We start from the raw sequence: 24,604 nt of genomic DNA on the forward strand, positions 1-24,604 counted from the left end.
GATGTGTGGGGAGCCTTTGCCTTTGTCTTGGCTTCAGCACCCAAGATGGGAAACTGATAACGACAGGCAGGGAGTGTTCCTACTTGACATTTTACTTGATAGCTGTTATTGCCAGTTGCAGCCTCAAAGTTCTACCTAGTAAAGACATGCACTCTTACTTCCACTTGAAATAATTTGTATTTGATTCTAGGAATATTTGATTGCTCAATAGTTATGGACTCTGGAAGCAAGACTTTAACAAGGCAAAACAGAAGAGCTACAGTCACAAGCAGGTTGGGGCAAGAGAAGCGTAAACAAAGTCTGACTGTAGGTGGAGTCCTTTCCCAATAATCATGATCTGCAATTTAACTAGCTTGGTTAGTAAGCATAGGTCAATGGACTCCCCCAGGATCTGGATGAATTTCAGAGTTGGCTGAAGTAGGATGCGAACACCCTCTGACTGTGACATTGGCCTCAATCTGTACAGGTCATTGCCTATTCCAATTTTCTCCCTTGCAAAAGGCAAGGGCTTAAGAAGTCATCTGGTTTGCTGCCACTGAAGTTGCACTAGGAAGATAAATTTCTGTGCTGTATTGGGGATTACAGTAGAATATCCCAGGTGCAGCTAATGTGACAGAAGAAAGAGGCCTTCACTTCCCCAACCAGTCCTTTCTTGTTAGTAAGAATAAGATCAAGCAGCACACTCCTCCTCGTCAGCTCTTCTACCATCTGCATCAGAAAGTTATCTTCAAGGCATTGTAGGAACAGCTTGAATTGTGTGTAGCTGGCTGGCACACACCAACCTGTGTAAAATATTAATTTCCCTCCTATTCGTAACCTTCCTTTAAATTTGGAAAGCCATAATGAACTCTCCCCACAGCCTTCTCTTCTGGACACAGTGCTCTAAATGGGATCTCAAAAGGGCAGAGTAGAGAGGGACAATCACCTCTCTTGCCCTGCTGGCCACTGCACTTCTGATGCAGCTGAGGGTACCATTGATCATCTGGGGTGGAAGCTCACACTGCTGGCTCATGTTAAGCTTTTCATCTACCAGGACACCAAAGTTCTTCTCAGTAGTGCTACTCTCAAGGAGTTTTTCTTCTAGTCTGTGTACATATTTGGCATTAACACAACCCAAGTGAAAAATCTTGTGCTTTGCTCTGATGAACCTCATTAGGTTCACATGAGCCCAACTTTCGAGTTTATCAAGGTCCCTCTAGATGCTTCCCTTCTTTCTGCCATATCAACTGCACCAGTAAGCTTGGTGTCATCAGCAAACTTGCTGAGGTTGCACTCAATCCCATCATATTTGTCACTGACAAAGATGTTAAAGAGTACTGGTCCCAAGACAGACCCCCAGGAACACTACTTGTCACTGGCCTTCACCTGGACATAGGGACATTGACCATACCCTCTGTTTTTGACCTTCTAATCAATTCCTAATCTTCCAAATAGTCTTCCCTTTAAATCCATAGCTCCCCAATTTAGAGATAAGGATGTGGCAGGGAACCATGTCAAAAGCCTTACAAGTCCAAGTAGATGACATCAGTTACTTTCTCTTTGTCCACTGATGCCATCAAAGAAGTCCAATAGGTTGGTCAGGCATGACCTTCCCTTGGTGAAGCCATGTTGACTGTCTGGATCTCCTGCTCATTTCTCATGTGCTTTAATGTCTTCCAAGGGGGTCTGCTCCATGATCTTCCCAGGCACAGAGGTGAGGCTCGCTGGCTTGTAGTTCCCCAGGTGCAGCTTCTTTCCTTTCTTGTAAATAAGTTTGATGTTTCCTTTTTCCAAAAACTGTGGACTTGGCGGACTTGGCTTCATAGTCACAACTTTTCAAATACGATGGAGAACATCTTGGCAACCACATCAACCTGTTCCTTCAGACCCCTGGGATGCATGTCATCTGGTCCCATAGATTTGTATATATTCAGCCTCATGAGGTAGACTTGGACTTGCTCTGCCCTTACAGTGGAGGGAGTTTGTTCCCCCAGTTCCCATCAAGAGGTCTGGGGAGGTAAGGTTCAGAGATGTGAAAAATGAGAATCCTGGCTGCAAGAGAAGATGGAAGCAAATGACTCATTTAGTACCTCAGCTTTCTCCATGTCTGTTGTAGTTCTTCTTTCTCATTTATCACAGAAAGTACGCTCTTTGGCCTGTCTCTTCTGACCAATGTATCCATAGAAAACTTTTTAGTTGTTTTTAACATCTCTTGCCAAGCTCAGTTTCATCTGTCCCTTGCCTTTCCTAATCTTATCTCTTCATGTCCGGTCAGCATCACTGTATTCTTTCCAGGTGACATGTATTTGTTTCCACAGCCTGTACATGCCTTTCTTTTCCCTCAGTTTGACCAGTAGGTCCTTGCCAAGCCATGCCAGTTTCCTGTCTTCCCTGCCTGCTTTCTTGTTCTAGGGGATAGGGAGCTCTTGCTATCACAGAAAGACATCCTTAAAGAGTAGCCAGATTTGCTCCGCTCCTTTAAAAAGATCTTCCCAGGAGATCTCATCCAACAATTCCTTAATCAGCTTGAAGTTCATTCTTCTGAAGTTCAATGTCCTGATTCCACTCTTTGCCAGAATCACACTGATCAGATTTGTTGAAGGTGCAGATGAAACATACCATAATCTACAAAATAATCTGACATGTGACACAGAGCATTTAGGGGAGGCCAGGTCTACACATTTGTACTACTTTCTGTTATTAAGACTGAGAAACTCGTTCTACTTGTGCAAGCAATGGGTCTACAAATATTACCTCTCGAAACTGACGTGATTGATGACATAATAATCTCTTTCATAAAATTCTGTGAGCTTGCTTAGGGTTATTTCACTTTCCATCTCCTGACATAAAAGTGTCTATATCAGAAAAAAAAATCTGTCTGACCATCTGAATGTTGAGAATGAAGCCTCAGGAGAAAATTGCATTTCATTTTGAAAGGCTGGTGGCTGAATTGAAACGCAAACGAATGATTAAACTTATTCAAAGATTGAATGAGACCAAATTTTATGCTGCAGAAATAAAAGCTTTTCTATATTCCCAAGGTAATTTGGTGGACTGAGGAAACCAAAACAGTTGTATGTGAACTTATAAGAGATGAACAACTCTGCTCTCAGAAAAAACTGAATAGTGCTTCCTTGTTAAGAAACATTTCTAAGCATTGTCCTCTGAATGATTATGAATCCGATCGGAGAATCTTTCATCTGATATATATCTGTTGTCATTTTGGCAAAGTCTTCTGAAGGCATGTGTAGATGTCTTGGCAGCTCAGAATTTAACAGCAGTGTTCACAACAGCTGCAAGAGTACTAAAAAATATGCTATCTTCTTAGACTTTGTTAAAATGGGAATTCATTATTTTGGTCAAGACATGAAGATACTTACCATTTAGACTGTCCTCTTCACATAGGAACATCCAGAAAAATGCTGAACAAGCTGTCTGAAAAAGTTGCTGTAGCACACTGAGGCTATGTGCAAAATTCAGACAATGTTTCAAGAAGTTGGACATATACTGAACAAAACTGAATGTGAACTGGGGAGAAACAGTATCCATTTTCAGGGCTGCCTAATCACAAGTATCATCTGTAGAATGGCAGAAGTAACAGCTCAGGCGTTACTGGGGTATGATCAGTTTTTAAGAAAAAAGCATGCTTTACATGGGTAAAGTTTCACGCTCCCCTTTTGAGAAGATATGAGAATAAGCTATTGAGTGACACTAATGAAATACTGATTATCCTACTTTTAACCCAACCATTATTACAGTGGAAGTAGTGTTCCATAATGAATTGTCCCATATCATAAGGAGAGAAGCAATGAAAGGAAATCTATTTGTTAAGCATGCTGTCTGACTGAGAAAAAAAAATCTGCCCTGAAGTTTTATAAATAACCTAAATATTTAAATACCTTAGAAGATTAAATCATAGGCCTTTCTGCGTCCATCAAGAGCCCCCACAGATATTGACTCCTGGAAAAGTATGATTCTCTTAATTAAATTACTCTTGCAATACATCAATATTTGCTTAATGGACTGCCATATCCAATCTACCATAGCTATGGTAAGAATATAGTCGTCAATAAGTGGGCAACAAGAAATTATCTGCTCAGAACACTTGTCTGGGAGTATAACTACCCATGTAAAACACGTTGGCCCAACCAGCTGGTCAAAATCTATTTGATTTGAACACGGTTTTGTCAGTTTTGTGATTAGTGCTGGAAAGGCACACCAGGATACAAGGTGAAACCTGATGATGCTACACACTGAGAGCATAAGCAATAGACTGCCCCAGAAACTGAGAATGAAACAAAGATCTTTTGGTGCTCCCTATAAGCTTGAAGACTAGCATTCCACAAAAGCTAAGTGAGGATGTTGCCAAGATTATCAAACACAGACTTCACATTCACCTGTACATGATTAAATGCAGGCCATTTCTGTCAACTAGAAATACTTGCATGTTCTGTGTGTTACATCTACAATATGAATTGCTTGTACTTCCAAATTTTTCTTAACATCACTGGTAGTATGTGGGAGCTGACCTACATCACCTGACTGCGATGGGATCTCTCTCATCTCACCACTGTGTATTGTTCCAGGCAGTCTTTAAAAATGAAGTCATCTAGGCTGAAAACTGCTTGCAACTCAAAATTCCTGAGGTCTTTTTCCCTGCTTGCAAAAGACTGTGCCACAACTGATCCACTGCAAATTTTACAGGTTGTGTAGAAGTTCAGCAGTATCATGAAGGCCCAAGATAGAAGTGTTCTACATTTACAAACCGATATTTCCACGATCCAGTTCTGATAGTTCCCCTAAGTTTAAGCCACAGATTTAGGATACTCATTAATACAGTAATACAATGGTCTGGATTACAGGAAAAGTAAGTGTCAGTACAGCACACAGCTCTAGCAGGGCACCTGCAATGCTGGAGTGTCTCCTTATAGATCTCTTGAAGAGATCTTTGCTCTGAAACCCTGCATGGGCATTTCCTAGCCTTCCCCACAGCCTAGGGGAGCATATATGATTTGTCTAACAAGATTCCACATTGTTTCCTTGATAGACACGCTGTTTACTCAGAATACAATAAAAAATGTTCACAAAAGAAGAAAAGAAAAAGGAGGAGGGGAACTATTTAGAGTTCACATTTCTGCTCTTTCTCTTAAATGTTCAAGACACAATAAGGGATAGCATGTGCATTTACTTGGTTTACACAAGAGTGTTCATGTTGACAAAAATAATATGCTGCTTATCTCCTTTCATGAAATAACTTTGAGGAGTTGTGTTATAAAAAAAATAACTACAACTATAGAACTTCTCTCTCTTAATTGACTTTTTTCTCTCCCATACAGTTTTTTTTACATTGTTTAGATTTAGATTGTACTTAGTCCTTTCTCATCTGATTTAGATCCAGTTGCTGTGTGAAAGCCAGTATAATTTTAAGAGGCAATATTTGGAGAATTTTAGTTCACCTGAGCTGAAGCCATAAGCTAAGCCAAAGTATCACAGTACAGGCACAGGCTACACTTTTATGTTCATTTTTTAATAGAATCCTAAATAAACAGAACATGGTGAAAATGTGTAACTACCATCTCCAGCATAGTTCCTTTGGGAGCATCAAAAATATGCTAAAGACACCGTCACAGTCACCACAAAGTATGAGAACATATAATTGCCACATAACTGAGAAGAAGATGAGCCAGGAGACCTCTCAGACCCCTGTACATTCAGCAGCTGCTGTGCCCAGAAGGAGGATGTTCTGTGTAGGAATGCAGGAAGAAGAAGTATTTTATTTTAGTACCAGAAACCTCACTCCCTTGCAAGCCTACTCTCCCCTTATATATTGTTCCCCACAGAGAAATGAAGAAATTCAAAATTCAAGCTGCTAATAGCTCAGTTTGTCAAAACAGTCTGAAATGTCCCTTGTAATGGTTTTTGTAAATACTTGTGCTATCAGGATTCAAACTTTCTTCCTTTTGAGAAGGAATGCAGCTCCTCCCTGCTGTATTCTTCAACTCTGATAATAAGCCAGAACCCCAGTGACCTAGTCAGGTTTGGTAGCCACCGGTGTGCAGTTTAACACAGCTGTAAGCAAATTCTGTGCCACACTTTGAAATTATGTCAGATAACAAAGAATAAACAAGAAAGGGAAAAAAAAGGGGGGCAAAATAGTTTATTTCTGTCAGAACATATTAGCTTCTAGTGGGCAAGCTGAAACACTTCCATACTCATACTTCTATGTACATTTATACATATATATAAATGTATGTGAGGAGATAAATTCTTGGAGAGGTTCGAATCTTACAAAAATACCTTTTAGAATAAGAATGCATTTTACTCATAAAATAACCCATTTCTCCTTCACTCCTGCTGTTACATTCCCCACTGTGGCCTGGAAACCAGATGATTTTCAAAAACAAGAAGCCTGATTCTGAACTCACATAGTACTGAGTAAAGTCGGGGTAATGCTTACGGACTACATGGAGTGGGTCCAGATTTACACCCAGTTTCTAAGATCAGAATCCTCTCTGAAGTATTTAATTCCTACCAGTGTGGTGCCCCGCTGCTTCACTGAGGCTGTTGTCTGCCATGCACAGCATTTTCTGTCATTCAGTAAGAGGAAGCACAGTGTGAGCCCTGCAGCTGGACCTGCAGACTAATGCTAGGAAGGGAAGCACAACAGCCAAAACTTGAAAATGATTTATTTTAAAACTCTTGCTCTCCCTCCCCAACTCTCTCTGCAGGGCCACAATTACAGGAAATGGGGCAGGATACATTCAGACCAAGGGGAGCCAGAACAAAGCTGCAAGTGGATCAGGAGTTCAAGGGGAGACTGGACAAATGCTTGGAACAGTTGAGGGTTACAAACAGACAAACCGCATCAAACTCAGGAAATTCCCTGAGCTGAAAATAGAGACTGAGAGAGTATTTGGAAGAAGCAGGTAGTCAGGCTACGTCCTTACTTTTGCACAGTGCCTGCTTAGGATAATGGTGAAGAGATTTTGAGACATATCTTGATCTGGACCAGGGTGGATAATATTTCTTTTTTTTTTTTTTCTTTTGGCAGAGAAGACCAGAGGTTTGAGGGAGAGGCAGCCAGGAGAACGGTGCAGTGAGGGACTCTCTATCAGGAGTTACAGGAAATTTTCTTCTTTTCATTTGGTTTCAGTTCAAATATTCCCACATTAAATTGAACTTGACTTCAGCATTCACATTTCACTCTGTTGAGTAGATTACATCTGCAGTTTGGCAGACCTGCAGATAATTAGTTCTCCTTGTAATTAAATTTCCAGTTAATGTCCCATTAAGATAAATGAGAAGAATTTGCATCTTCTTTTTAAGTGGTGATTTCACAAAATGCAACATTTCATAGACTTTGAGCAAACAAGCACTTCCACTTGCCAAGGTCAGATGCAATTGTAATATAGTAGCAGATCTTAATAATTCACATCTTCAGATTTTTATTTTATTTTTTTCCAAGAGCCATCCTGGGGAAGAGCAGAGCCTGCCTCGTAGTTAAGAATCCTGAGCAATGGGGTCCAGTTCTTGCTTCAGTTCACAGTCACTTTCTCATGCAATGAGTGTCATGGAAACCAGAATTTTCACAGGTGGCTGCTAAATGCCTTTCCTTGTGCAACCTGAGGCAGCTGGGGCCTGTTTTCTGCAGCTGAGCACTCACCAGCATGGCTGAGAGCAGCAGGCCAGGCAGGCAGGCAGGCAGGCAGGCAGGCAGGCAGTGCTGCAGCAGAGGTGGCATGGTTAGGAGTGGGATGTGCAGGAGGGGGACAGCAGGGAAACCTAGCCAATACCCACTAATTTTCTGAAGATATGAATACAGGAACATGCCGGCATGTAAAATGTGGAAAAAAAATACATTCCTCTGCGCAAGGCATTGAACAAAGGAAGTGCCGTCACAGTCTAAGTACTCAGGAAAAAGCACGCTTTGAGGTGCAGGTGTATCTGAAAAAGAAACAGAATACAAATATCATAGACGCTAGCTAAAGAAGAAAAAACTCTCTTCTCTGCTGTGAGGCCCTGGGAGACAAGCACTTCCCCCTTTGTGTATTTTATGAGGTAGGAGGAGGGGAGAATGAAGAGATGGAGCTGAGATGGCGTGCAATTCTATATCTAGCATTTGAACTATTGCTAAACATTTCAAAATACTCTTCGGATTTGCATCACTAATATCTGAAGGTATATGCTCAGTGATTTTGTACTGGCTAATTGTTTCAATCCAGAACACTCAAAGATGTCCTAGATTGTTTTCTGTTCTTTTGCTTGTATACAAACAGAGCAGGAAAAGTATGCCTGAGAAAAAAGAGACCAACAGTTCTAGTTACCCACAGACATAATAGATCCTTTGGTAGCAAATCTTCATTTAAAAATCTTTTGAGACATATTCTGTACCAGTCTTGGACTGATTTTTGGTAAAGAAAAGGATCTTATTCAAAAATAAGTGGTTAGATGAATACTGTGAGCTCTGAACGAGTGCATAAAACTTGTTGGATAAGAACAGAGAGCTTCAGGCTCTGAAATTCTGGAGCAAGCAAAGAATTTTAGCAGATTGTAATAAAGACACACACTTGCATGTTTTTATTTATAACATGATGCAATTCATCTGTAGCTAAATCAGCTGTAGATTTCTGTGAATTATTTATCTGAAATGTGGGAACTACTCTTAAAGAGCAGCGATTTTTAGTTACCTTCTTAAAGCCATATGAGATTTCTTTGAAAAGCTGTGATATGCACACAGAGCAGCCCTTTTCTAAAGGTTATGCTGCTGGCTGGACACTTTGTTTTTCCCCATTTGCTGCTCTTTCTCCTCCTAAATCACAGAATTGTAGGGGTTGGAAGGGACATCAAGAGATCATCAATTCCAGCTCCCCTGCTAAACAGGTAAACGATCAAACCTCAGTCTGTTTAGGTAAGATGTTTTAGCATTTCACTGCATAGCACTACCCCAAGAAATGATCAACTCTGATGAGTATTTTCCTTCTGCCTAGCCTTGATACAACTGTGAAATTTGTTTCGCATGTGGTTTCAAATGCAGGGAAAGGGGTGGACCAGAGGGAGAAATCTTTGTCAGGTGAGAGGTGAGGCGCTAAGCGTTTAGCTAATTTTTGTATTGCTGAATTGTACACCCTTGGGAATAACTTCGAGGTGCTCAGGCTGGGCATAAGGCAGAGAACACAGCCATCTAGCGGCTGCCGCAAGCACCTTTGTCGCGTGCCGGAAAAAGATCCCCAAAACAGAAGTTTGTTCCGTTCTTACAGAAATGCCATTTCCTTCGTTGTTTATTCACTGTTAGTCACTATGCCATCGGAATATTCATTCAAGCTCACAAATAGGTTGAGCGTTGGGTAAAGCTCAGTGTGTTCTGCATGCTGTTGGTTTTTTGAAGACCATTCAGTCTGATATGCTATCTGTTTTTATTTCTTTAGAAAAGGATGTAACTGTAGCGTGACTTTCTGCTTAGTTTTGAGTTTGAAATCCTTATTCAAGCTTTGGGCAAAGATAAGCTAAAGCTCTCTCCACTTTCTCGAATATGCTTATTTTTAAATATGCATTTTGAACTCTATGCCCGCAGTGGCATCTGCCTACAGGATATCATGACTTTATTACATAGCATCTCCATTGTAATCTTCAGAAAAACCTGACAACACAAAATTAACTGTGGTGTTGTAAGCACATACCTATACTCTCCCATACAGAGAGTACCTTGTACAGGAGAAACCTGTTAAGAATTTGAACCCTGATTTAAAAGAAAAGTTATTTAGTCAGAGTTCCATGTCCCTTCCAGGCAAAAAAGAGCTCATTAACTAATGTGATTTTGTTCTTGCCTTTGAAGTGGTATAATCTTGACCCTTTCTTGGGCAAAAACAGTTCATCTGTAGTTTATAGTACCTTATGAGTTCTGCAGGCAAAAAATTTTCCAATGTGTTTCTGTCCGGTATGTTAATGAGGTTAAATGAGGATCTTCTTTATTTCTCATGGCCTTTTTCAAGCATCTTCTAACTAGCTCTTCTTTTCCACAGTCCAGTGGACTGTGGAAAATGAAGGCTTGATATCATGTACTGGAATCAGTGCAATGGGGAAGGCTGTTAAAATTTTTCAGTATTAAACCGTAGACCCTTGTCAGTGCCCTTAGCCATAGGTACACTCTGTCCTTGCAAAAAGTACATTGATCTGCAAGATAAGTTGCCTTGCCAATGGATCATGTAAGAAGGCTACCTTGGGATGCAAGTGAGTAATAATCCGAAGGCAGTAATTTCCTTTCAAGTCCTAACTGACTGCCATAATAATGCAAATTTCTTTAGACATGTCAGCAGTTTCCATTTTTGTATTTCTGTCATTTGAATTTGTGCTTCCCATCTGTTACATGGAAGAAACCCATTCCTTCTATTCATATAGTGGATGAAATTTTATTTTGAATAGCGTTGCTGTAATTCTGGATTGAATAAGTTTAAAGAAATGTAATTACTCCAGCTTAGACACTTAAGAACCAGGAAAGAATTTGGATTTATGTTTCAGGAGGGCCTGAGATAGCTCTTACCCTGGTTCTGTATTGATACCACATGGGAGTCAAATTCTGAGTATTTTCTCTGATTTGCTCCAGCTCTTAATTTTCCCTATAGACAGTCATACAGATATCATGAAGTTTGGAGCCAAATGATCCCTATTGATCTAGGTAGCTTGTCAATGTACAGGATGCTCTGAAACTCATGAGATTTTCTCTATATATCAGCAACTGTGACTAGCTTGTCAGACTGATGTGTCCTTCTATATTTTTCTCTCATCATGTCTTTAAAACACACTTCAAAATATTAAAAGCTGAATTTTCAGCCTAGTTTGGGCCTCTCCATGAACACTCTGTTTTATGACTCTCTTGCAGAATATTAGTTTGTAGCGCTGATAAATGGCCTTTTTTGTTTGAAAGGAGCGCGATGTATTTGGACTGAAAAGCCATTTATCACACTTCCACTCTTTTTTTTCTTTCCTGCTGGCAAGGTGCATGTAGCAATTAAGCATTTTACAAGTAAATTACCAGTGTAGTATATGCCAAAGAAAAGTATCTGTCTAGAGCTTTGGCTTGATTTTCTGAAGACAGTAAAGTGTGCCTCTCCAAATTGTCTTTAAAGATTGTAGTAAAAGGTTTATGATCTGTATCTGCTAGCATGGGTGACTCATAATAAATGTACTCCAAAGGTGTAGTGCCATGTCCAGCACTGATTGCTCCAGCAAATGAGTACTCCTCTTCACTGGAGTCATTTGTAATCATACAACAGCTTGACTTTCTGTCTGGAAAGGCACCGTTTTGTCAAACTGGTTTATGCCACTACATCTCTCATAGCATTTTCAGAGACTATGACAGCTGTTGGTTTCATATTTACTCCCACACTTTTCTGCACTTTAAACAAATGCTGCTTCTCTTCCTTACTCTGAATGTTCTAGATACTGTTGAAGCTTTCTTTTATTGTTTTTTTTTTTAAAAAAAAAAACAAGAAAAGCAACTAAAATAGTAATGCATATTATGAACACACGAATTATTTTCTTTCTTTATATACAGATTTAACAGTTTTTACTACTTGTGTGCTTTAACAGCTCCTCCGTCTGCTATTCTGCCTCAGAGGTTATACTCGTTTTGCTGGGCTACTCTTACAATTAGTTTTCCTTGTCTTACTGAGAAGTTGTGACCAAATCATGATGTTGGCTTTATGTGTGGTATGCAGATTGCCTCCAGTAGTTTTTAGCAGACATTCTGCTTGCAAAGAAGCAGAAATGTCAGGATCTTGTGCATCATGGATTACAATTCTGATCCTCTAAGAGGAAAGATGCAACACTCTATAGAGCTCCTCAGCCTGAAGAAATGACTCAGGAGAGAGATTATATATGTAAAAACCTGAATGCAGGAAGAAAGTGAATAGAGAGTGAACACAAAAGCTGCATGAAATTATTTGGTAGGATGGTTTAAAGAAAAAAGGAAAATTACACAATGCAGAAGTAAGCTCTGGAACTCATTGGCACATGATGTTGATATCAGAATTGTAAATGAATTCAAAAAGCAATTGCACATATTAATGGAAGAAATATTCTCAGGGACTATTAATAGCCTGAATTTCTAAAGGCAGATAAGAATTCAGCTTGGAGCTGTGAGAAGCAGCAGCTAGCAATTGCAAGGGCAATTGGCATTTTTGGAAAAGCTTCTCTGCTTCTGGTGCTATAGAAGGGCAAAGTATTTTTGTGTGTGCAGATGTCACTGCTTCTGGGGTGGGCAAGGGGTGAGCTGTTGAGGTGAACTTACACACACGCACACGCAAGTGTAACGCATTATGCTCTTTAAGCAATCAAGGGAAATTAATTCCAACTGCTCTCTCTGAAACTCAGTTTGCTACTTCAATCCATACATGTTGGATAAATTCTGCACTCATTTTCAGCTTCTGCAGAATGTTGCAAGTTTTGTCTTACCAAAATGATGAATCTCTGGTCTTTTAGTTCTCACATGAGCCTCACACTCATCCTGTTTGATCTAACGCCTCTTATTTCCTGAGAGAGACTTTGCTACACTATCTTACCTTACAATCTTACAACCTTGTTTGCCCTCTGAGTTATTTATGGACAGTGAGTGAACCTCCATATAGACTGTGCTGTTAAACCTGCCTAGTATGTGGAAGATTACTTTAAGACTTTGTAATTTTTGTGCAGTTCAAAAAAGCTTCTTATCTCTGCTTGTCTCTGGTTTAACTGTTACCTGTAGATCCGTTAAGGATGTTAAAGTGATATCAGATCTCAGCAGATAATGAAGTGACAGTCCAATTCCTGTTATCCTGTTGGTTCTTATGTGTTTGAGCTCTGCATATTTTAATTTATGTACAGTGAGCTCCAGGCAACTACTCTATCACGATGTTTGTCTTTGTTGTGGACTGATAAGATCAATACAAACTCCAGTTATGCTATTCCTAATGAGAGAATATTTCTGTTTGAACACTTGTTTCTGAGTTATTTAAGGCAACATAAAATAAATATTCTGAACATATTAATTTATTATTTTGATTGCAAGGATTAATATTCTAAATAAGGATCTGAATAGAAAATCAAAGAATGTCAGTGTTGGGTTTTTTTAATTTGATTTATTTTTTACTATTATTTCTATAGTTTAAGGTCATTTAGTTTCCTGAAAACTGACTTTTGACTGAAAGCATTCTGCGTGCCAATTATCCCCAATAACTCAAACAATTTGCCAGCAATACATCCCTGTCTTTCCCAAGACCTTTCAATTGTGATAAACAGACATGAATGGTAGTGAGGATAGGACAAGTTTAGTGACGGCCTTGAAAACTGTTATTTAAGCATGTATTTTCTCCATTTAGAAGGTATTCAGTAAGTGCCCGTAGAGTTGCTCATGTTACCAGGGACAGGCTGGCAACAAATCTGTAGGCATATTTGGGTGCAGATAGTCAAGAAAAAAACTGGAGATCAGAGAAAGGCTGCACTCTGCTGGTGAAAGAAAGTGAAAGATCCTGCAACTTCAGTAAAGTCATTCCATATTTCACCAGATTAGCATTGTTTTAGTTCTAACCATATCATTTCCACTGGGTTATTTTTATTTCTTGCCATTAATGGCTTTTTCTGATGTTTCCATTCTCTTTGAAAAATTTTCCTCAGCTTGAATTTCTTCCATGAATTACATTACCATTACAAGCTTTGCTTGGTGTCAGAGGCTCTTTTGCAATCAAGGAGAGTGCTAGCCAGCACTGTACAGACTGCACCACAGACATGCATCAAACACTGTAACTCAGTCAACCCCTGCAGTTCGAGCTTTCAGTGTTAATTCAGAAAAGGGAGAACTACTCTGGGTTCTTCTAAATGAAAAAAAATAGTATTTTCCACTTGTATCATGTCATGACCTGAGGAAAATTGTCCATGTATTTTACAGGTTTTATCCTCAGCTCTTCTGCTCAATGTGCTCTCATAAATATTTCTGTTACTGGTGACTTTCTTGTTGCTAGCTGGTGTCTTCTGTAGAAGGGGCAGATTATTGTTTAAAAATTGAGTTTGTGTTCTACTTTCACAAATTGTGGGTTGATCCTGAAAAGATCAGACACTATTGTTCTGTAACTACTGTCAATTTTACCAAAGCGACCTTCTGTCTCTGAATAGAATGATTTTATCTTTGCTGAGGAAAATCTATGTAAGATTTTGAATGGAAAACCTTACAAATTATCTAAAAAAAAAATGGACTTTCTGGTATAGTGATCGCAACTGAACTGTAAGCCACTACAGCTCTACAGCTACTCCATATTTGCAATAAAGATAAACTTTTTTGACACTTTAAATTAACAACTACTTACACAGGTAAAAAACGTTTTTTTTGACTGAATATTTGTAATATAAATAGATTAGACTTTAAAAAAATAGAGTTACAAAAATATCTGTATCAAGCATGAAATTCAAGGGGTGAAACTTATTTTCTGCCATGTTATAGTATAGCATTATAATTAATTACACCATAGTTGTCTATTCCTATCATCTTACTATCTCTACATGCTATGAACGCTACTGAATAAATGTAATTGAAATGTCAGACTTCACACAGATTTGTGATATAATGTATGCCAGAACTAATTTCATAACTCGTTATATCAATCATCAATACAGTAGAAGTACTTATTCAAAAAGAACTCTACATCAGCCAGAAGAGATGGATAAACTTCCTCCTTGTGTTTGAGTCTACATAGCCAATTAAAGAGAAATCTGTTTTAGAGACTATTTGTTTACATACAGCATCTTTTAATCATCTTATTTTGTAAAGTACTTGTTCTCAAATATAAGAATTATGGTGACTGATGATTTGCTTTGGCAAACAGAAGATTTGTGGTTAAATTTCAGAGAAGTGACCCAAAGAATGTTGCTCTTATCTGTCACATCTCTAAAAGTACTGAGTCTGGAGTAAAGATTTACATGTGAAGTCAATGTTTTCTTCTATATAATTTCAGAATTTCTGCGTAGACACCAAGAAGAAATTGTGCTCAAATCAAGACGCTGATGTTTTTGTTAGTTGCCAAAATGATTTGGTGCATCGTGACAATGAGAAGGACGTGACTGGGGAAGCAACATTAGTGGAAAACCGTGTGACTAAAGGTTAGTTAAGACTTATGATTTGAGTTATGTTTTAGCAAAGCTTAACTCCTGCCTTGATAAATAACTTATATGCAGCATTTTCTTGTGTGATTTTCATTTGGAATCTGTGCTTCAGTCAAAAGTGATGAACATTTCTGCTCCTTCTCCATAAATGCCGTAAGGCAAATTCATCCAAGCTCTCAACAGCAGCATGGTATTAAACTCCGTTTGACACTGAAACATGAATACTCAGTAGTTTTTAGAAACAGACTTGTGTGAAAATATGCACTTTGTTTTTCCTTAAGAATCTATACATCTTCTGCTACTAAAAAAAAAATAATAATAATAATAAAAATTAATTCCAACAGATATATTAAGGATAAGCAAGCCATTTATATTAAACATTTGAGGATGTCTTCAACTTTTTTATTTATTTTGAAGAAAAAATAGCATTGAGCAAATTACTTGACTATTAATTGTTTTTAAGGACACCATTTGCGATAACTGGTTAGGCTTTCTACTTCTTTTTTAACTTTTCAATTTGTCAGAACATATTCAAGTAGAGAAGCCAGATGATATGAGGACAAATCCTTAAGACTTTGAAGTAAAAATAAAAAACTCAGTTGGTTTCATTAGTTATATTTCAAAAATGAATACATTACATTAATTATGACACCAGCACATTTGGAAGGCTAAAGCACAAATACTCATCCTCACAGCATTTGTTTACTGATAATTGATATCAGTATAAGAAATTCCCATAAAATCTCCTCTTTACTGTCTTCTCATTCAGTGTGCCAATCTCCTAAAAAAGACTGCTTATCTGAAACCATGCAAATGCAACATGAACAACCTTTATATTTAAAAATTACTGTAGTGTATTGAATATTCAATGATCTGTACTGCTGTGGAGGTTGATTGTTTGGGAACAGTTTTTCTAACAGCGTTTAGGTTTGCAGCAAGCTGCTTTGGAAGATAATCTCATATTTGTTATATGGTGGCTTTGAAAAATCTCCCTGTAGGTTCCATTTTGTTACAACTTAATGATCTGATGATATTTTATAGTGGTAAATAGTGAAGCTTCCAGGCTGGCAGCTGTAGAGAACAGCATTCTCTGTTTAAACCCCAGGACAACATTGTTAACAAGATGAGTTAATGATGAACTCTCTTGTGCCAAGGGAACTACCTGCACATAACTGGGGCTTGACTTTGACAACTGATGTCCATGCTGCAGGGAGCAATTGAATCACCACCATGGGTGATTCAGTCCCTGTGGGGTAGGGCAAGTGTGACTGAGGTGTTCATGGTTAACACGGGACCTTCTATTCTACTCCATTGCAACAAGGAGATTTCCCAGCCCCTTTCTAAATCACAGTTAGGGGTACAAGTTCTATAAATGTAGTGCTCAGGTGTTCAATATTTTCAATCATAAAGACAAACTTGGACTATTTGCAGTTGTTCCTGTTTTGGAGCTTTTACCTACTGTGATTCAGAAGCATAGCAAAACAAGGCATCATTGCTAAGTGCCATCTGCCCTACGTAGAGTCTGCCTGCTTTCTCACTCTTTATTCATTCTGAGTTAGTAAAATTACTCTTTTGTCCATCCTACTAAATCTTATTTGTCCTCAATAAGCTTCTAGAATCTCCAGAACTTCACCATTTTTACTTTATGTAATTCTAATATTCTTTGCCATTTGAGAGCAAAGTGTGAGGAGTGGCTGAGGTCCCTTGGCTTGTTCAGCCCAGAGAAGAGGAAGATAAGGGGAGGCCTCATGGTGGCATACAGCTCCTCAAAGGGAGATGAGGAGCAGCACTGAGTTCTGCTCTCTGATGACTGTGACAGGACCAAAAAAAACAGCATGGAGCTGTGTCAGGTAAGGGTCAGGCTGGGGGTTAGGGAAAGGTTCTGCACCAGAGAGAAATGGGCATGGAACAGGCTATGCAGAGCTGTAGTCACAGCCCCAATGCTGGAGTTCGAGGAGCTTTTGGACACCACCCTCAGGCACAGGATTTGAATTTTGGATGGTCCTGTATGCAGCCAAGAGTTGGAGCTGACACATGCAGGTCCCTTCCAACTCCAGATTCTCTATGACAGGAAAGTTTTCTAGTAACCTTTTTCTAGTTTTATTATTATTTTTTTAAATTATCTTCTGTTCAGTGTTCTCCCATTAAGATCCTAACAATAATTTTGTTGTCCCTTCTCTGAAATCTGGGTTTTCACATCTTACGCTTAATTTTATAGTTCTTCCTGATTCCAGAGGAAATATTTCTTTCAAATTTCAAATATCAGTCAGGCTCTTTTTCTTCTCCTGTCCATTTCCTATCTCAGGTTTTATTCCTATCAATTTCCCCAAGCTTATGGCTAGAGACGTATGCTTTGAAATAGTTCTAGTTGTACGACCAAGTTCACTAAAGAAAAAATTGAAGTTAGAGCTGCTGAAGACTTTCTTGCTCCTGCTCCTGTAAAGATTTGCAGTGCTAATTCCTTCCACTTGGTCCAGTTCTAAGCCATGTTTCTGATTTCAATCATGTCTCTCTTGCCTTATTCCTCATGAATGCTGCAGTTAATTAAATCTGAGCTCATTGTACATAGACTGTTAGGTGAGACCTAAGTTCAGGTAAAGACTAACCTATGTCACTGAGGATTTTCAAACAAAACAATCATAGAATCATAGAATGGCTTGGGTTGGAAGGGACGTCAAGGATCATCAAGTTCCAAGCCCCTGCTACAAGCAGGGCCACCAACCTCTAGATCCTGTACTAGACCAGGTTGCCCAAGGCCCCATCTAATCTGGCTTTGAGCAGCTCCAGGGATGAAGCATCCACAGCACTCTGGGCAGCCTGTTCCAGCATCTCACCACCTCACCACCCTCACCACCTTAAAGAACTGCTCCTTGACATCCAATTTAAATCTTCCTTCCTTGAGCTTAAGATCATTCCCCACTGTCCTATCAAATCCTCAGTACCTCTGTTTAGCACACACAGAAAATCAAGAGACAATATCATAAAGCTTTTTCTGCAAGACTACAAAGCTTCTCTTGTTTAACTGCCTTGGAGGATATCCCTGAACAATTTTTGCATAACGTTGAGTATACTGTGAATTAAAAGTTGGAGACAGGTAAATCTAATAACATAGAACAAAGAGTGATGATAGATGGTACACTGGCACACCCAGATCAAAGCTGAAGGTTTTTTTCAAAGCTGTGTGTTAGTGAAGTCCAAATTATTGAGCTTAATTTAAAGTTAACTGCAAAATTACACAGCAGATTTGATTAGAAGATAAAGCAGTTCTTCCTGGCCAGTCAAGGGATCCCCAGGAGTCCACTGTTGCGTGCAGCACTGTTCCAGAGTGTATTCTGCTCTGTTAATTCAGAGGATAATGGATTAGAAAATATGTCAAGACTAACAACACAGAGACACTGCTGTGGGTTTTGAGTGGGAGGAAATGTACCATTCACTGACTAATCTTTAAACTTCTACTTGTGAATGTTAAGCCAACTTCCAAAGCACCAAGCCATTTCAAATTCCTAATACGGATATTGAATCCATGCTGTCTCTCTCTCTCAGAAAAACAAAACAAAATAAAAACAGTTACAGACAAAACTGCCATTTCTTATCAAAGGCTAGGTTGTTCTGAGGAGAAAGGCAACATGGTTCTCTTTCAGTGTTAACGCCTCTATTGTTTCCTTGCAGAGTTCATATTTGTAAAGGTAGTATTTATTATCTTTGTTTCTAAGAAATTCATCCTTATTCTACTGTTTCAACAAAACCTGATTTGGCCACTAAAAATATCATCTTATTTTTTTAGATTTGACTGAATTTGAATTCCTTAAAAATAGTCACAATTCTGCAAAGTTGTAACTCTTCACCTAAAACTTGCTGTATTGGTTTGTTTTACTTTAATTTTGAAATTTCTTCTAACTGGAGTTTCTGAAACATTATCTAATGCTGTTTTGTTTTAGGTGGCTTTTTTTTGTGGGGTTTTTTTTTGTTTGTTTGTTTGTTTGTTGTTTGTTTGTTTTAATTGGTATCTGGACACTTTAGAAAAGATATTTGAATGTTCTGTCCTTAAACACTTGATTTAGGAAGGCTGGGAAAAACAGAAGGGACCTTTTGATTGCAATTCAGTGTGCACAAAAATAGTATACTATCTTTGGCAATGGAGATGATTTAAGAAATTTCTGCTCCTGTTCTTGATATTGTACAATTTAGGGCAATACTTTTGGTTACAGAGCTATACTCAAAAAACACTGAAATGAATGGAGCATAGTAATTTCAAAATTTAAGCAAAATGAAGAATTTTAAATTACATTTTAAAAAGTTCTTACATTGGCAATATCACAGGGAACATGCACTAATTTTCTGAATTCAACCATAGGGATAAGCAACATGAATTAGGAACCCTATACTGTATATGTGAATGAAAACTCTTCCTTTACTTTCATTTTTAACTATGGAAAAATTGTTATTACCTTCTTTGCCTCCTTGAGTCCTGTAATTATCTTTAAAACAATAACTGTATTATTTTTCCTTTTATTTTTGGGCCGTATCAAAGACCTTATTCCTTGTTGATGTATCTTCTGAGATAAGCTAACAAAAAATGTTAAGATAATGAGTTAAAATAATCAGATTGCATCACTTAATAGGATTATGTGTACTCTTTGGTAAATTATACTTATTTTTAGTTAAACTTAGTTTTATTCTTAGCTTATATTCAGGTTGTACAGCAGGGAACAGAAAGCATTGACTCTGCATCCTTTACACATTTCCCTTATTTATTAGATTTGACTGCATATAAAATATTTGCAATAAAAATCAGTTTCCAGGCAGCAGCATGTAGAACTCATTACAAGGAGAAAGTGTTGCAGTGTTACATGAAGGGAACTAAAGAGGACTTTGTATGAGTTGCCCCTCCCATTTTCTGCCCACGCATGTTTCTGTGGTGGTCCTTTTTTCAGGGGAGGCTCAGACTGGATATCAATAAAATTTCCTCAGCAGCAGTGGTGAGGCATTGGAACAGGATCCCAAGGGAGTGGCCATGGCACAGAAATTCCAGAGTTCAAGAAGCATATGGACTAGCGCTCAGACATGTGGTCTGATTTTTGGATGGTACTATGCAGAGCCAGGAGTTGGAACTTATTATCCTTATGAGTCCCTTCCAACTCAGGATATTCTATGGTTCTTCCTTAGGTGGAAGGTGGTGTGCAGAATAGCAGATGGTATTGGGTAGGGGGCATGGTGCAACACAGAGCTTCTATTCCCTCTATATCTGCACAGACTTTATACTTTTCTATGCCCTCCTGCAATGACGTATGGCGGCACCTGGAATATGCAAATCCTTAAAGTCCGTGACAAATGTTTTCTGTGAGAGTTATTAATATATGAAGTGTTTGATTTGTAATTAAAAAAAATATTTATCAACAGTAGTGCAACAACAGAAAGTAATGACTGTAAGGATTCAATAAAACCAGAAAGATAGACTAGAAAAAAGTGGTAAAGAAGAAAAGTTAGAAATAAAACGACAGTGAAATAAGTCAGCAGTTGTTTGTATCTTTCAGGAAATTCTTTTTTTTTTTTTTTTTAAATTGAATTTAAGATTAAACTGTTCCAAACAATGTGCTAGTACATTCCCTACAGTGCTAAATGTTAACCATACATGAATTTTAACCCTGCAGTACATATGAAATATTTTGATTGTTACTTTTAACAGTTTTTAAAGACATTATAAACCATCACTAGAAGGAATGATTGATGGATATCAAATGTCAATTGATATCAATGGATATCAGCCCAGGGAATAGTCTGTTCATTTCATTAGCTCTTATTCAGCACACTGACTTCCAGTAGCACTCCCCAAGGAATTAACTCTCACTAGGATTGAGGAGCATCAGAACCAGGCTCACAACAAATAAAACACTACTGTTAATAAAAATACTTTGACTAATACATACACTCTTCCATTCTGTGCTTTTTCACTGATGTAATGATCAGACACAAGGATGTTATTTTACCTTGTTTGATTCACAATATTATTGTGCATAATAATTCACAACTATTGTTTTCAAGTTAGTCATATCAAATGCTAAATGTTATTAATGTGGCTGAATGTTAGTTTATGCAGCATAAATCCTGAACTGAGATATTTACCACAGCTATAAAACTCTATTATGATCGTGGCCAGGAGTGTTTACTCGTGCAACCTTTTATATACATGAACTGGGGTTTAAAGCACTGGTTGCCTTCCAGCAGTGGTGATGACAGGTTACTTTTGTGCCTGCATTTTGGATGAGTGCAGAATTGAGAGTTATGGCAACTGTTAGTGACCTTGAAGTCTGTGAAAAAAAGCTAGTATATTCAGAAAAAAAATCCTACCCACCTGAGAATGTGAGTGAGACAAATGGAAATTTTTAGTCTGCGGAACATTCCCTTTCCACTATAAAGGCAAACATAATTATACAAATTGTTCCAGGAAGAGCGGAGTTAATGAAATTTGGTTTAATAAGGATTCAGGTCTGTTGTCCCCTGCTGCTCCTTTCCCTCCTTCCCTGATAATAACCAAAACTCTCCTTATGGTACTCCTATTATATGAAAAAGAGCAGGTTTGGAGCTATGTGTGTGTTGAGTGGCCAACCAATACACACATGCTGATTTATCCTTCTGTTTGCTGCCAAATGGAGAATGTAACAGCTGTGTTCTGCATGCCTCTCTTTCAACAGAGGATCTAATACAACTTTCTCTTCTGTAATCACACTATGGTTTCTTCCCCCTTTTCAAATTTGACTGAAATTGGCAAGGACAAACTTTAAAAAGTACTGTAGAGATTGGCAGATGGATGGATAGACAACATGATGACACAAGCCTCGTTTTCTTAGCAGTGTAGATGATATATCTGATTCAGTAATTCAGTGTTGAGGCTAATGGATTTTTTTCAAGTAGGAAAAAAATTGCATTGATTTCACTGTTCAAAATCTCCTTGGGATCCTTATCCCATTCATTGCTTAATGCTTTACTGAAGTGTAAATATATACATTCCAGAAAGCGTCCTACATTTTATTTTAGACTGGAGACAACTGTGATTTACTCTAGCCGGATGACATTAAATTTCCTTTTCTCCTTGAGTTGTCTTGCTTAGAAGTATATCATTTTGTTTTTCTGTGTTTGGGAAAGAAGAAGGTCTAGCTATGCCATCCATGTGCATCCTGTACTTTATATCTGTATTAGCGAGTCTAACTGTACAAACAATATTTTCCGTGCTGAATCACAAAGATTAGCTTATTCATTCGGTGCCCATTTTATTCATTAGTTTACTTTTACTGACAACAAGCACAGCCAATCTGAAAATGAACCACAGACCTGGAAATGTTTGTTAAGAAGATAGTAGCCACTTGTGTGAGTGCTGTGAGTGAGATCTCCATTGAATTTCCCATCATAGGGTGGATTCCTTTCCCTTTTGATGTCTAGATCTGGAAATATATTGCTAATTTAGTCATTCCTGTAAAGAAGCAGGGGTACTTGAAAGCAAATTTGTCCATGATAAGTTGTGTCCTGGTTCAGGTAGACAGCTCCTTGATGAATGTGATGGTTATTTCTGGCCTTAAAATCAGAGCTTCAGAAAAAAAATGAGTCCTGTCCTTTTCTCAGAAAGAGGCACCTCAGCCATGGAGAGTCTTAGAACGAACTGGTAAGAACAATCATACATCTGGTTGCTTGGAAAAGGGGAATACAGTTGTCCCAAGAATAAGCTTGGGAGAATTTTTGTTTGAAAAGCTCAGTGCCATAAGGAAGAATGTATTCGATAAGCATGGCCTTGCAGAGAGATCAAATAGGCTGTGAGGGTTTGTACATATTTGCAAGTTGTTTCTAGTTACGTTGCTGTAAATTAACCAAACAGAAACAGCTGTTCCCAAAGCAGTATTTCACACTATTATACCACTTCATATGAGATTTACTTTTGAAACACAGTGCCCTCTCAGCTCCATTAAACATGGGGCATTGTGACAAACCTGAGCAGTTCCTGTCTTGCTGCTGTACATCTCTTTCCCACTCCTGCAAGTGCCAAAAAACATGGTGGCTCCAGAGGGAAAGTGTGGGGCACTGCTTCTTGGAGGGATACAATAGGAATATATGAGCAAGGCAGGAGATCATAGGGCCTTTTGGCAGCAGGCTATAGCTCACACATGAGAAGAGTAAAATCAAGCTCTTTCCACACAAGGGATTAGAGCAGAGCCCACCCCACTCTGGAGTTGCTAAGAGGCCTCATGTGAGGGTCTTTGCTCTAGTGGGAGAAGGCCACAATTTTTTGAAAGGTCAGTATGGCTGAAGGTTGGTCTGCGTGGATGCAAAGAAATGAACTTCAAGGCTTTTCACTTAAACTTTATATCATTCTCAAGCTTTCATCTCTATTTATTGTATTACATTCTGAATAAGAGAAAACTGGAGATTTTGGCTTCAGGAAGTCCTGAAAAGCCACCACATATTCCTAGCTACATATTCATCTTTTCAGGCAAAGAACATAGGAGCAAGTCTGCAACAGGGATTGTAGGTATTGCATGATGCACATGGATTGCTCATCTCTTAACAGTTTAATTCTGCTTTTACACTCTCAGTGATCACACTTCTAAAGCATTTTATTAAACCTTTGAATGGTCTGTGGACAACTGTCAGGGAGTAGACAACAGATTAAGAAATATTTAGGTGTTACACTGAGGATCATGGTTTAGCGGGAAATACTGTTGGTAGGTGGATGGTTGGACTAGATGATGTTGGAGGTCTTTTCCAACACTGGTGATTCAGTGATTCTTTGATTATCTGGTTTGTCTGTAGACTGTGAGGTACAAGCATAGCTCAAAAATTGAGAGAGGAATTCTTAAAAAGTGAAGATCATTTTATAAAATGGTCAGCTGGATTTCATTCTTGATCTGCTGCAAATGCAAATGCTGCAAGTCACTTAAGATCTCTGTGAATATCAGAAAAAAGAAGAGAGCATTTTTTCCTTTGTTTTTGACTTTTGTGATTGTGTGAATTGTACATTTTTTTCTGGGCAAGTGCAGAGCCTTCAGTCTCCTTACAATCATTATTTGTTGATTTCTCAGGTCTAACAAATAAGCCACTTAGAAAGTGTGAAGATGAAAAGGAACAGAAAGAAGAGCACGACTATGAGTATGTGGATGAAAACATAGTTGAATACGTAAGGAAAGCATTTCAAGATGGCACATTTTGCCAATTGTATCCTGGGCTGCATCAGAAGAAACATGGTCAGCAGTATGAAGGAGGTGATCCTGCCTCTCTGCTCTGCTCTGGTGAGACCTTGCCTGGAGTACCGCATCCAGATGTGGAGTCCTCAGTACAAGAGAGACACAGATCTGTTGGAGTGCGTCCAGAGGAGCACCACAAAAATGATCCAAGGGATGGAACACCTCTCCTACGAGGACAGGCTGAGAGAGCTGGGGTTGTTCAGCGAGGAGAAGAAAAGGCTCTGGAAAGACCTGAAAATGGCCTTTCAGTATCAAAAGGGGGGCTGTAA

The 24,604-nt window shown here is 38.6% G+C and overlaps 1 protein-coding gene across 1 annotated transcript in view; it reads left to right on the forward strand.

Moving 5' to 3' along the window:
- The window catches only part of THEMIS (thymocyte selection associated), a gene marked incomplete at both ends in the record, with an annotated part of 75,779 nt that extends 51,175 nt beyond the window's left edge, over positions 1-24,604 (forward strand). The window contains 2 exons of the mRNA XM_079550232.1: positions 14,958-15,102; positions 24,174-24,604. Coding sequence (XP_079406358.1) covers positions 14,958-15,102; positions 24,174-24,604 — 576 coding nt within the window. The remainder of the gene's footprint in view (positions 1-14,957; positions 15,103-24,173) is intronic.

This window comes from Tetrao urogallus (assembly GCF_951394365.1).
Source record: "Tetrao urogallus genome assembly, chromosome: 2".
Classification (NCBI taxonomy): domain Eukaryota; kingdom Metazoa; phylum Chordata; class Aves; order Galliformes; family Phasianidae; genus Tetrao; species Tetrao urogallus.